At 67.2% G+C, this 10481-nt stretch overlaps 2 protein-coding genes across 2 annotated transcripts; one reads left to right on the forward strand and one right to left on the reverse strand.

Moving 5' to 3' along the window:
* The first annotated feature begins 58 nt into the window (after positions 1 to 58).
* On the forward strand, positions 59 to 4143 carry LOC121660360 (zinc finger protein 282-like). Its single transcript, XM_042019701.1, has 6 exons — positions 59 to 1218; positions 1312 to 1438; positions 1839 to 1952; positions 2563 to 2673; positions 2788 to 2910; positions 3030 to 4143. The coding sequence occupies exons 1-6, from the start codon at positions 403 to 405 to the stop codon at positions 3755 to 3757; spliced, it is 2019 nt and encodes a 672-aa protein (XP_041875635.1). The 5' UTR covers positions 59 to 402; the 3' UTR covers positions 3758 to 4143.
* A 1304-nt stretch (positions 4144 to 5447) lies between these two features.
* On the reverse strand, positions 5448 to 9239 carry LOC121660361. Its single transcript, XM_042019702.1, has 3 exons — positions 8560 to 9239; positions 7289 to 7492; positions 5448 to 6899 (listed from the first exon to the last, which is right to left on the reverse strand). The coding sequence occupies exons 1-3, from the start codon at positions 9095 to 9097 to the stop codon at positions 5869 to 5871; spliced, it is 1773 nt and encodes a 590-aa protein (XP_041875636.1). The 5' UTR covers positions 9098 to 9239; the 3' UTR covers positions 5448 to 5868.
* Positions 9240 to 10481: the final 1242 nt, after the last annotated feature.

A 10481-nucleotide genomic window follows, 5' to 3' on the forward strand; every position in this document is an offset into this window, starting at 1 on the left:
GCTCCCGCTCCCGCCGCCGCCCGGCCCGGCCCGCGGCCCCGGCCGGGACCCTCCGGCACTCCCAGCCCGCGGGGCCCCCGCCACCTCCGGAGACCAGAGCCGCGGTGGCCCCGGTGCCCCGGGATGTGGCTGAGCACCCCTGCCCCGGGATGTCCGTGAGTCCCCGGGATGCGCCGGGCACCGCTGGCCCGGGATGTCCACGTGCCCTCGGGATGCCCCGGGATGTCCCCAGGGACCCGACCCGCCATGGCCCCAGCGCTCCCGGGATGCCCCGGGTCCCGCTGACCCGGGATGGCCGTGTGTTCCCAGCGTGTCCCCAGGCACCTCTGCCCCGGGATATCCCCGTGCCCCCGGGATGCCCCGGGGTGCCCCGGGATGCTCTGAGCCGGCTTCAGCTCGGGGATGCCCCAGGCACCTCTGTCCTGGCATGTCCCTGTCCGTCCCCAAGGTGTCCCTGGACACCCCTGGTCCACAGTTGCCCTGGCTGCTCCCTGCCCACCCAAACCCATCCTCCTCCTGAGTGGATTCCAGCCTGGGCAGGCCCAGGAATGGCTCCCAAGGGATTGGGGTGACGAGTTGGGAGGGGGTCACCATGGTGACCTGCTGAGGCTGGTGTTCCATGGGGACAGTGATGGGCACTGCCCCCACGGCCACCCTGGACTGTCACTCACTGTCCCCTCAGACCGATGGGCATCAAACTCAGGGGTCCCCTGCAGTTCTGGGGCTGCTGGTGGCCAAAAGCCCTGGAACTGGGGAACAGAGGCTCCAGGGGGTCACCGTGGGCCTCCTCCCACTCGTGCCCTCCCCGTGGCCCAGGTGCAGGAGTGGAACATGGAAGCCCCTCACCTGATGCCGCTGCAGCCACCGCTGCTGCCGGAGCGGGCGCACGTGCGGGAGGCGCAGCTGCACTCTGCCGAGGCCTCGCTCTGGACCGTGGTGGCCACGGTGCAGGCCATGGAGAGGAAGATTGACCTGCTGGCCACCCGCCTGCTCAGCCTGGAGGGCCGCTCCGGCACGGCCGAGAAGAAGCTCCTGGACTGCGAGAAGACGGCCATGGAATTTGGGAACCAGATGGAGAGCAAGTGGGCCGTGCTGGGCACCCTCATCCAGGAGTACGGGCTGCTCCAGCGGCGCCTGGAGAACGTGGAGAACCTCCTGAAGAACAGGAACTTCTGGGTGCTGCGGCTGCCCCCTGGCCCCCGGGGCGAGGTCCCCAAGGTAGAGGGTCCCAGGGGGCTGCAGGACAGTGGGGGGACCCTCAGTTTCCCTGAGGAGTGGGCACCACTGAGCCGGGGGGTCTTGTCCCCACAGGTGCCAGTGACATTTGTTGACATCGCCGTCTACTTCTCAGCGGAGGAGTGGAAGAACCTGGAGGAGTGGCAGAAGGAGCTGTACAACAACCTGGTGAAGGAGAACTATGAGGCTTTGCTATCCCTGGGTAAATGTCCCTTTTCCCATTTCCTGGCAGGAGGCAGCGATGGCTGCATCTCCCCAGAGGGTGCCCTGGTCCCCCCGCCAGTGGTCGGTGGTGGCACTCGCTGTGTCCTGGGACCACCATTCCAGAGGGAACGCTCCATGGCTCGTGGGGACAGGGTGACACGCCGTGCCATGCCAGTGCTGCCACGGTGCTGCCCAGGGGGCTGGAGAGGGTCCTTGTCCCCCAGAACCCAGGAACTGAGTGTCCACACTACAGGGACCTCCAGCATGGAGCTGCCGTGGGATTTAGGCGCGTTCTCTGCCAGGAGGGATGCCAGGGCCTGGCAGCCTGGTGTGTCCCCAGTGTGTCCCCCCAGGCCTGGGTGACTGGCCCTGGTGACATCAGCCTGTGTCCCCTGCAGATGGGGCCCTCTCCAGGAGCGAGGCGCAGCCCCGCAGCGAGCGCGGGGATGGACCCTGTGTCCCCGAGCAGCGGGAGCTGGAGCAGAGGGAGCTGCCGCCGGATGCCTGCGCAGGTGAGGCACCGCGGGAGGACCCATCCCCACTGCCCCCACCTCGTGTTCCCTCAGGGATGCCCCTCCTCCTTCCCCAACAGTCCCATCCCCACCGGGCCCAGTTCTCCAGCTGGGACTGGGAACTGCCGTGAGTGGCCCCAGAAAATCCGTGACTGTTGTGACGTGGATATCCATCCCTGGGAGATCCACGTGTCCCCTGCTGCCACCACGTTGTGTCAGAGCCCATGGGCTGTGTCACAGTCACCCAGCCCCATTGCCACCTGTCCCCAATGGGCTGTGCCACAGCCATCTGTTCCCAAGGGTTGTGCCTGTCCCCAAGGGCTGTCTCAGGGTCACCCATTCCAATGGGCTGTCCTACAGTCACCCATCCCCATGGCTGTCTCGCCGTCACCCATTCACATGGGCCACCTCAGGGTTCCCCATGCCCAAGGGCTGTCCTATGGTCACCTGTCCTCACATGTCCCTGGGGGTGTTGGATGTCCATAACTGCTGTGGGATGGGGCTGTCCCCTGTGGCCAGAGTCCAGGGGTCACACACCGCGGGGTGTGGTGGCCGTGGGTCGCACCGTGTGGTTCCTTCCTGGCCTGGCCAAGTCTCTCTTTGTGAACAGAGTCGCTGATCTCCACCTCCGACATCCTGTCCCGGATCAAGCAGGAGGTGGCCTTTGTGGGGGAGCAGCAGTTCCCGGAGGAGCGGGGGATGCCACCAGACCCCTGTGCAGGTGAGCCCGGGGCTGGGCCTGCACCCACCGGAGCCATTCCCTCCCCTGCCTCCCGGAGCAGGATGTGGCCCCGCGTGGCTGAGTCCCTGTCCCCATCCCTGTCCCTCCCTGCAGGAGCGGACGCCCTGATCACTGCGCACGACTTCTTGTCGTGGATCAAGCAGGAGGAGGAGCCCTGTGTCCGGGAGCCCTGGGAGCTGCCCGAGAGGGAGATGCTGCCCCCGGGTCCTGGTCCTGGTGAGCGATCCCCACCATGGGGCTGGGGTGGGGGGGAGCACCCAGCCAGGACGAGCTGTGACTTGGGGACAGCCCCAGTGTCCCCGGTAGGCACTGACCAGTCTCTCTGTCCCCTGCAGCCAGCGAGGGGCTGCTGGTGAAGACGGAGGAGCGGTGCCCCCACGCCGAGCCCCCCGAGGAGGTGGGTTTGCCGGGCAGCTCCGGGGAGCTGCTCTTCCCCGGCACGGGCTTCGGGACCCCCGAGGGACAGGCGGCGGTGCCCGCGGCGGTGGCTCTGCCGGCGCAGCACAGACTGGGCAAAGCTCCGGGCCCCGAGCCGGGCCCGGGGGCCGATGCCGGGGGCGTCCCCGCGGCGCCGCCGGGCCCCGCCGAGGAGCGGCCGCACGGCTGCGCCGAGTGCGGCAAGAGCTTCAGCGGCAAGAAGAGCCTGCGGATCCACCAGCGCAGCCACGCGGCCGAGCGGCCCTACCCGTGCGCCGAGTGCGGCAAGAGCTTCAATTGCCACTCGGGGCTGGTGCGGCACCAGATGATCCACCGCGGCGAGCGGCCCTACAAGTGCTCCGAGTGCGGGAAGTGCTACAGCCGCAAGGAACACCTGCAGAACCACCAGCGGCTGCACACCGGGGAGCGCCCCTTCGCCTGCGCCCAGTGCGGCAAGAGCTTCATCCGCAAGCAGAACCTGCTCAAGCACCAGCGCATCCACACCGGGGAGCGCCCGTACCAGTGCCCCGCCTGCGGCCGCAGCTTCCGCTACAAGGAATCGCTCAAGGATCACCAGCGGGTCCACGGCGCCGAGGCGGGGCCGCCGCCGCTGCCGCCGCCCGGGATCCTGCCCCCCGGGGACTAGGGGCCGCCCCGCCGCGGACTGGCACCCCCCGGGACGGGGACAGCCACCGGCCACGCAGCTTCCGACCAAATCTTGGTGCCCGGCCGGGGCGGGGGGCACGCGGGGAGCCCCGGGGGGACACGAGCCCCCAGGTCCCCCGCCACGGACGGACACTTCGCCCCCAGCGCTCCCCCCACGGACAGTGTCGCCGCACGGGGTGGGGGGCAGCCCCCCGCCGTGTCCCCCCGCGCCACCCCCCGCCTGCCGCTCTCTCCCCTCGCCCCCGCTGCTTATTTTTACTGCCCCCCCCGCGCCGTCCCGCTGTACAGTGCTTGGGGTGTAGTTTTGTATGGACGAAGCGATATGGAATAAAGTCGTGCTGGGCTGCAGAGCCTTCAGCACCCCCACCGCGGCTCCCCCCTGGTCTGTGGCCGCACTCCTGCCCCGTCCCCGGGGTCCTGCGCCGCGGGAAGGCAGCGGCAGCAGGATGGGGGAAGGGGGAATGTCGTGGTGGGACACGGGGTAGTGGGAATGGCAGCACTGTGGATCTGGGGGTGTGGGGGCTCAGGAGGTCCCTGTGTCACCAGCTGTGGTGGCCTCATGCTGCTGGGGCTGTGTGGAGACCCTCATTCCTGCCCATGTCACTGACCCATCCCTGCGTCCTTCCTGCCCCCTGTCCTTGCCCCATGCCCAGGTCCCTCCTACCCCTGATTTGGGGATAGGAGTTCTTTCACCCAATTTTCTCTCCACAGCCGTGTGAATCCAGAGCCCTTCCTCAGGCACCCCGGGGTCCCCAAGCTGGGTGTCACCATCCTCCTGGGAGGCCACAACCAGAGCTGGGTGACGCTGCAAATGCCACAGCTCCTGCTGCCCCACTGTCCCCTCCCTGGGGGCTGCACCCTCCTGCCCCACCCCACGTGGGGTGAAGGAGCTGCCACCGAGCAGGACGTGGCAGTCAAGGGGCCCTGGGGGCTGGAAGAGCGGACACAGCACAGAGGGTTCAGCGGTGCTGTCACCCTGATGTGGGCTGGAGATGGAGGGGGGACACAGGGGGTGCAGTGCTGGGGTGCCCTGGGGACACTGCACATGCTGTGGGGACACTAAACATGTTCTGGGGACCTCAGACATTCCCTGGGGACCTTGGGCATTCCCTGGGGACCCTACACAGTGTCCAGGGGCCTTGCATGATGCCAGGAACCCTGCACACTGCTGGGGACACTGCACCTTGCCTGGGGACCCCAAATGCTGCTGGGGACCTTGGACACTTCCTGGGAATCCTGCACACAGCCCAAGGGGCCTTGCATGATGCCAGGGACCCTCTACGCTCCCTGGGGACACTGGGCACTGCTGGAGACCTTGGACGCTCCCTCAGGACACTACACACTCTTGGAACCTGTCAGGCTGCCTGGGCCCTGCACATTCCTGGGGACCCTCTGGCCTCCCTGGGGACACTGCCTGGGGACCCTGCACGCTCCCCGCAGGCTGTACACGCTGTCACCCCTCTCCAGATCCACGGAACTGCTGGTTCCAAGCCTGGACTGCACAGCTCCCGTTCCCCAGCCCCGATCCCAGGGTGCTGGGCTGCCCCACAGGAATGGGGTGAAGCTCGTTTGTCCCATGGCCTTGTCCCCATTCAGGGCTGCAGAGCCATGGGTCAAACGACCCCCCTGGCCCAGCTCCCACCCCCACAGAGAGGTCACACACAAAACCATCATTTCTGGGTTTTTTTGGAGGCGTTTTTTTTTTTTAACAGAAGTTTTATGGTTATATGCAAATTAGGTCATTAAATGATTTGCATAAAATGTTCGCACGTCAGCGACTAAGTGTTCCTAACTCCCACCCCCCGACAGGTAGTAAATCCTACTGGACTAGCGCCGTCACGCGGCGCTGTCACACGTGTCCCCCGCGGGCACAGCGGCGTCACCTCGGGGCCCTCCCGCGCCTCCCACGCGCGGGGACGGGCGGGCACCTGCCCGGAGCGCTGCGAGCCCGCGGCAGCCGGGGCAGCGCCGGCCGCCCGCGTCCCCCGTCGCTTCCCGCGGGGATCCGGGTGCCGCCCGCGTCACCGCACACCGTCCCCCCGGGGCGGCCGCGGGCACTCGTGTCCTTGGCGGGGCGGCTCCCGCCCGTCCCTAGCTGTTGGTGAGGAAGAGGCGTCTGTGTCGGGAAGCGGAGCCGCGCGGCCGCCCGCGGCGCCGGCCCCGGCCGCGGTTGCCGAAGGGGCTCCGGCTGGGCACGGCGGTGTCTGCCCAGGCGGCGCTCCCGGCCGGCGGCTCGGGGAAGCTGGGCTCGGCTTTGGGCTGCTCGAGGAGCGGGCTGGGGTCGCGGCGGGGCTCGGGGGGCGGCGGGGCCGGGCTCTGGCGGGCGGCGGCGCGCTCCTGGCGCAGGTAGCGCAGCTCGTCGCGGATGTCCGTGAGGACGCCGAGCAGGCGGAACTGCAGCTCCCGGTCGCGCGCCCGCTCCTCGCGCTGGGTGGCCCGTTCCTCCTGCCACATGGCCAGCTCCTGATGGTACAGCTGGTCCCACTGCTCCTCCAGGTCGAGCAGGTGATGGATGCTAGTCCTCCAGCTCTCGCGGCGGTCCTCGCGCAGGCGGGAGCAGCCCAGCCCGCGGGCGGGGCCGGGGGCGGCCGGGGCGTCTCCCGGCGGGGAGGCGGAGGAGGGCAGCGATTCCTCGGTCAGGGCGCCGTGCAGCGGGGAGCGGGCCGGGGGCTCCTCCTCCGCCGGGGCCTTCTCCCAGGTGGGCCCCATCAGTACCCTGGGCAAGGCGCCCATCTCCGGGCCCGGGCCCCCCGCCTGCTCCTCGGGATGCGCCGAGTCGAGCCCGCGGCCCAGGGCGGGCAGGTCGGACACGCCCTCGTGCCCCCAGTCCGAGTGAGCGTCCGCGGGGTTGAGGGAGTCCTCGGGCAGCGAGGTGACGGAGCCCTGGGAGCTGCACCGGCGGATCAGCATGGCCTGGCGGGACAGTTTCATGTCCTCCTCCGCTGACATGGGGGCCTCGGGCCCCGGCTGCATCCCCGCAGCCCCGCCGTGGCCCCTCTCCACCTCCCGGCCTTCCCGTTCCTCCTCCTCTGACATGGAGGCGTAGGAGACCAGGGACTCGTTTCGCAGGGATGGGGAGATGGCTGACACGTCTGGAGTGCGCAGCTCCGGTCCCGACTCGGCTGGGAGAGAACAGAAACCTCTGGTGAGCCACAGCACTGCCCTGGGCCCAGGCCCTCCCTGGCACATGGATCCCAGTGGATCTCCATCCTGACCAAGGAGATCTCCATCCTGACCCAGTGGATCTCCATCCTGACTCCACTTCCAGCAGATCCCCATCCAGAGCCCCACTGCCGGTGGATTTTCAACCAAACCCCGCTCCCAGCAGGTCTCCATCCAAACCCTGCTGCAGAGGATCTCCATCCAGATCCCACACTTCCCAGCAGATATGCATCCTGACCCAGCGGATCTCCACTCAAACCCCACTCTCAGTGGATTTCCATCCTGACCCAGCCGATCTCTGTCCCACCCCGCTCCCGGCAGCCGCAGCCTGTGCCCGTTCCCGCCGTACCGGAGCCGCCCTGCCCCTCTCCTCGGCCGTACTCGCAGACGCCGGCGGGGTCGGGGCTCTGTCCCGGCAGGCGCGGCGCGGCCGAGCCCTCCACGTCGGGCAGGGCCGAGGGCTGCCCGTTGGTGTCGATGTAGATGCTGGGGTGGCTCACGCCGGGCTGCAGGTGCATGAAGGGCTGCTTGGACGCGCCGGGGAAGAACAGATCTGCGGGACACAGAGGATGTGGCCTCAGCTGATGGGGACACGGTGGCCCCGAGGTACAGACGCTCCCGCAAGGCCATCCCGAGGCAGCCTCACCTGCCCCAGCACCATCCCGAACCCCCAGGGGGCTGACACCGCCCATGGTGCCAGAGAACCATGGGATCAGGGAATAGCCTGAGCTGGGAGGGACCCACAGGGATCATTGATCAAACCCCTGGCCCTGCACAGACATCCCAACAACCCCACCCTGGGCACCCCTGGAAGCGCTACCCAAACGCTCCTGGAGCTCTGGCAGCCTCGGGGCCGTGCCCATTCCCTGGGGAGCCTGGGCAGTGCCCAGCACCCTCTGGGGAAGAGCCTTTCCCTGATCTCCAGCCTGACCCTTTCCTGCCACAGCTTCATGCCATTACACAGGATTTCTTTCTTCAGCCTAGAGCCCTCTGTTTGGGACACAACCGGCACCTGGATCAGAGACACCCGAGTCTGGGCCACATGGACTGAGCCCCACGATGCCGCCAACAAAACCAGAGGGCAACTCCGGCATCAAACAGCATCAAATTAAAGAAAAGAAGAAAGAAGAACAAAAAAGACGCGCTCCTACAAAGCTTGAGGTGTTCCTACCAATCCTGTTGATTTGGCAGCTTTCCCAGAGAAGCTGTGGCTGTCCCTGGATCCCTGGCAGTGTCCAAGGCCAGGCTGGACAGGGCTTGGAGCAGCCTGGGATAGCAGAAGGTGTCCCTGCCCATGGCACAGGGTGGAACGGGATGAGCTTTAAGGTCCCTTCCAAGTCAAACCACTCTGGGATTTCTACGGTTCACTGATCCCAGGTTATTTCCACAGAGGATTTCTAATCCCAGCACACAAAGTTCCCTACCCCGGTGGCTGGTACTTGGGTACCACAGGACCGTGGCTCTGGCGGATGCTATAATCCCAACACAAACCCCGAAGTCTCTTTCCACAATCCAGAGCAGCCAGCTCAGAACGCCAGCGTGGCCGGACGTCCCTCGGGGAGCGCAGCGGGGCCACCAACGCTCCAACCATCCTCTGCCCGCAGAACCGCCACCACTGACCTGGGTCCAGGATGATCTCGGGCTCTGAGTCGTGGCTGGCCTGCAGGAAGGTGGAAGCCACCATCTTCTCCAGGGGCGTGAGGCGTGGCTTGTGGAGCGGCCCCCCGGCGCGGTTCATGGGCAGGTGCTTCTTGGAGGTGATTTTCTTCTTGACGTCCAGCCGCAGGTCGCGCCACTTGTGCTTGAGGTCGTCGATGGAGCGCTCGGTGTAGCCCAGGAAGTTGACACGGCTTTGGATTTGGGTCCAGAGCTGCTTCCGCCGCACGGGGTGAGCCCGCAGGGCCTCGGACCCGTACAGGGCGCTGAAATGCCGGACCACATTCCAGACCAGCGTCTCGGTCTCGTCATTGGAGAAGTTGGCCTTCCTCTTCCGGCCAGACGCTGGCATCGCCTGCGAGGCTGCGGCAGAGGTGGAAGGGGCACAATTGAACCTCGGTCCCCACTCCTCTCTGTCAGCTCCTGGGGGGAACATGGGGCTGCGGGAGCCCGAGGGAGCCGCGGAGGAGGGAGCCGAAGCAAGAGCCCCGGAGGCATCCATGGCAGGGGAGGCTTGGGCCAGGGAGGATCTAAAGAGCCGCTTCGGCACAGCACGCGGCACGGGCGCACCGCATCGCCTCGCCCGGCTCGAGAGCACCTGGGAGGGGAGAAAAGGAAAGGGCAGCGGCGGGTGGTGGCAGCGCGGGGGGACGGCGAGGGCCCCCCGGCTCTCTGCAGCCAGAGGCACCCGGGAGCCCCCAGCCAGCTGCCACGGGGGCCGCGGACAGGGACGTGGCCGTGCTGCGTGTCAGGACCACGGTGAGGGGTTGTGGTGAGCGCCTCGGGCACAGCACCTGCTGTGGGGCCACAGCGCTGCCCCAGAGGGTGCCGAGGAGCACCTTGGGGCACGCTGAGGGTGATGGGGGCACCTCAAGGCCACAGCGAGGGTCTCATGGCAATGCCGGCCACGATGGGGAAAGTCTTGGGCATGGTGGGCACCTCAGGTTCCCAGCCAGGACCTCGGGATCACAGCACTGACCAAGACCTGAAGGACAGGTCTAGGGGCCTTGGTCATGGTGAGCACCTCAAGGCCATGACGAAGACCTCAGGCAAGAAGCAGGCCTTGGCAAGGGTCTTGGCCATGGTAAGAACATCAAGAGCCCAGTGAGCACCTCAAGTTCCCACGGAGAACCTTGGGGTCATGGTGAAACCCATGGCCACAGCGAGAGCCCCAAGGCCACGGCAAAGGCATCACGGAAGGTCTTGGCCATGGTGAGCAGCTCAAGCTCCCAGGGAGCGCTCTGGCACCAGGGCAATGACCAGGGCCATGGCAAGTGCTGCAAGGCCATAATGAAGACCTTGGCAAAGGCCTTGGCCATGATGAACACCTGAAGAGCCCAGTGAGGACCTCAGGGCCACAGAAGAGACCTCGACTATGGTGAACACCCCAAGCTCCCAGCGAGGACCTTGTGGACACAGCAAAGACCTCGGCCTGAAGCTCCCGGTGAACACCCTGGGGCCATGGCAAAGACCTCGGCCAGGGTAAACACCGTGGCCATGGCAAAGACCCCAAGCTCCTCGTGAGGAACTTGGGACCACATCAAAATCCTTGACCGTAGCAAGCGCTCCAAGGCCATGATGAAGCCCTCGGCCATGGTGCACACCTGGACCAGGTGTGCACACCTCAAGCTCCCACAAGGACCACGAGACCACAGCAAAGACCACGGTGCCCACCCCAACCTCCCATGGTGCCCTCAACCCCCACCAACCCGCAGGAGCACCGCACCAGCCTCGTGCAGACCCCGCAGCCCCGAGGTGCCCCTGACGCCCCTACCGTGCCCCGAGCCCCCTCCCCATCCTCTGGGCCCCCCGGCAGCGCCCACACCCGCGGCCTCGGGGCGCCCGCTGCGGGGCCCGGGGGGCTGCGCGCTGCCCCCCCTTGGCTT

Source organism: Corvus kubaryi, unplaced genomic scaffold, assembly GCF_017639235.1.
Source record: "Corvus kubaryi isolate FWS band 111438036 unplaced genomic scaffold, C.kubaryi_AGA036_p1.0 31991, whole genome shotgun sequence".
Taxonomy (NCBI): domain Eukaryota; kingdom Metazoa; phylum Chordata; class Aves; order Passeriformes; family Corvidae; genus Corvus; species Corvus kubaryi.

Coding starts and splice junctions, on each gene's coding strand:
- LOC121660360 (XM_042019701.1), top strand. CDS start 403: ATGCCCCAGGCACCTCTGTCCTGGCATGTCCCTGTCCGTCCCCAAGGT. Junction 1,219..1,311: donor CCCGGGGCGAGGTCCCCAAG/GTAGAGGGTCCC, acceptor TTGTCCCCACAG/GTGCCAGTGACATTTGTTGA. Junction 1,439..1,838: donor TGAGGCTTTGCTATCCCTGG/GTAAATGTCCCT, acceptor TGTCCCCTGCAG/ATGGGGCCCTCTCCAGGAGC.
- LOC121660361 (XM_042019702.1), bottom strand. CDS start 9,097: ATGGATGCCTCCGGGGCTCTTGCTTCGGCTCCCTCCTCCGCGGCTCCC. Junction 7,493..8,559: donor CGAGATCATCCTGGACCCAG/GTCAGTGGTGGC, acceptor TGTGTCCCGCAG/ATCTGTTCTTCCCCGGCGCG. Junction 6,900..7,288: donor AGAGGGGCAGGGCGGCTCCG/GTACGGCGGGAA, acceptor GTTCTCTCCCAG/CCGAGTCGGGACCGGAGCTG.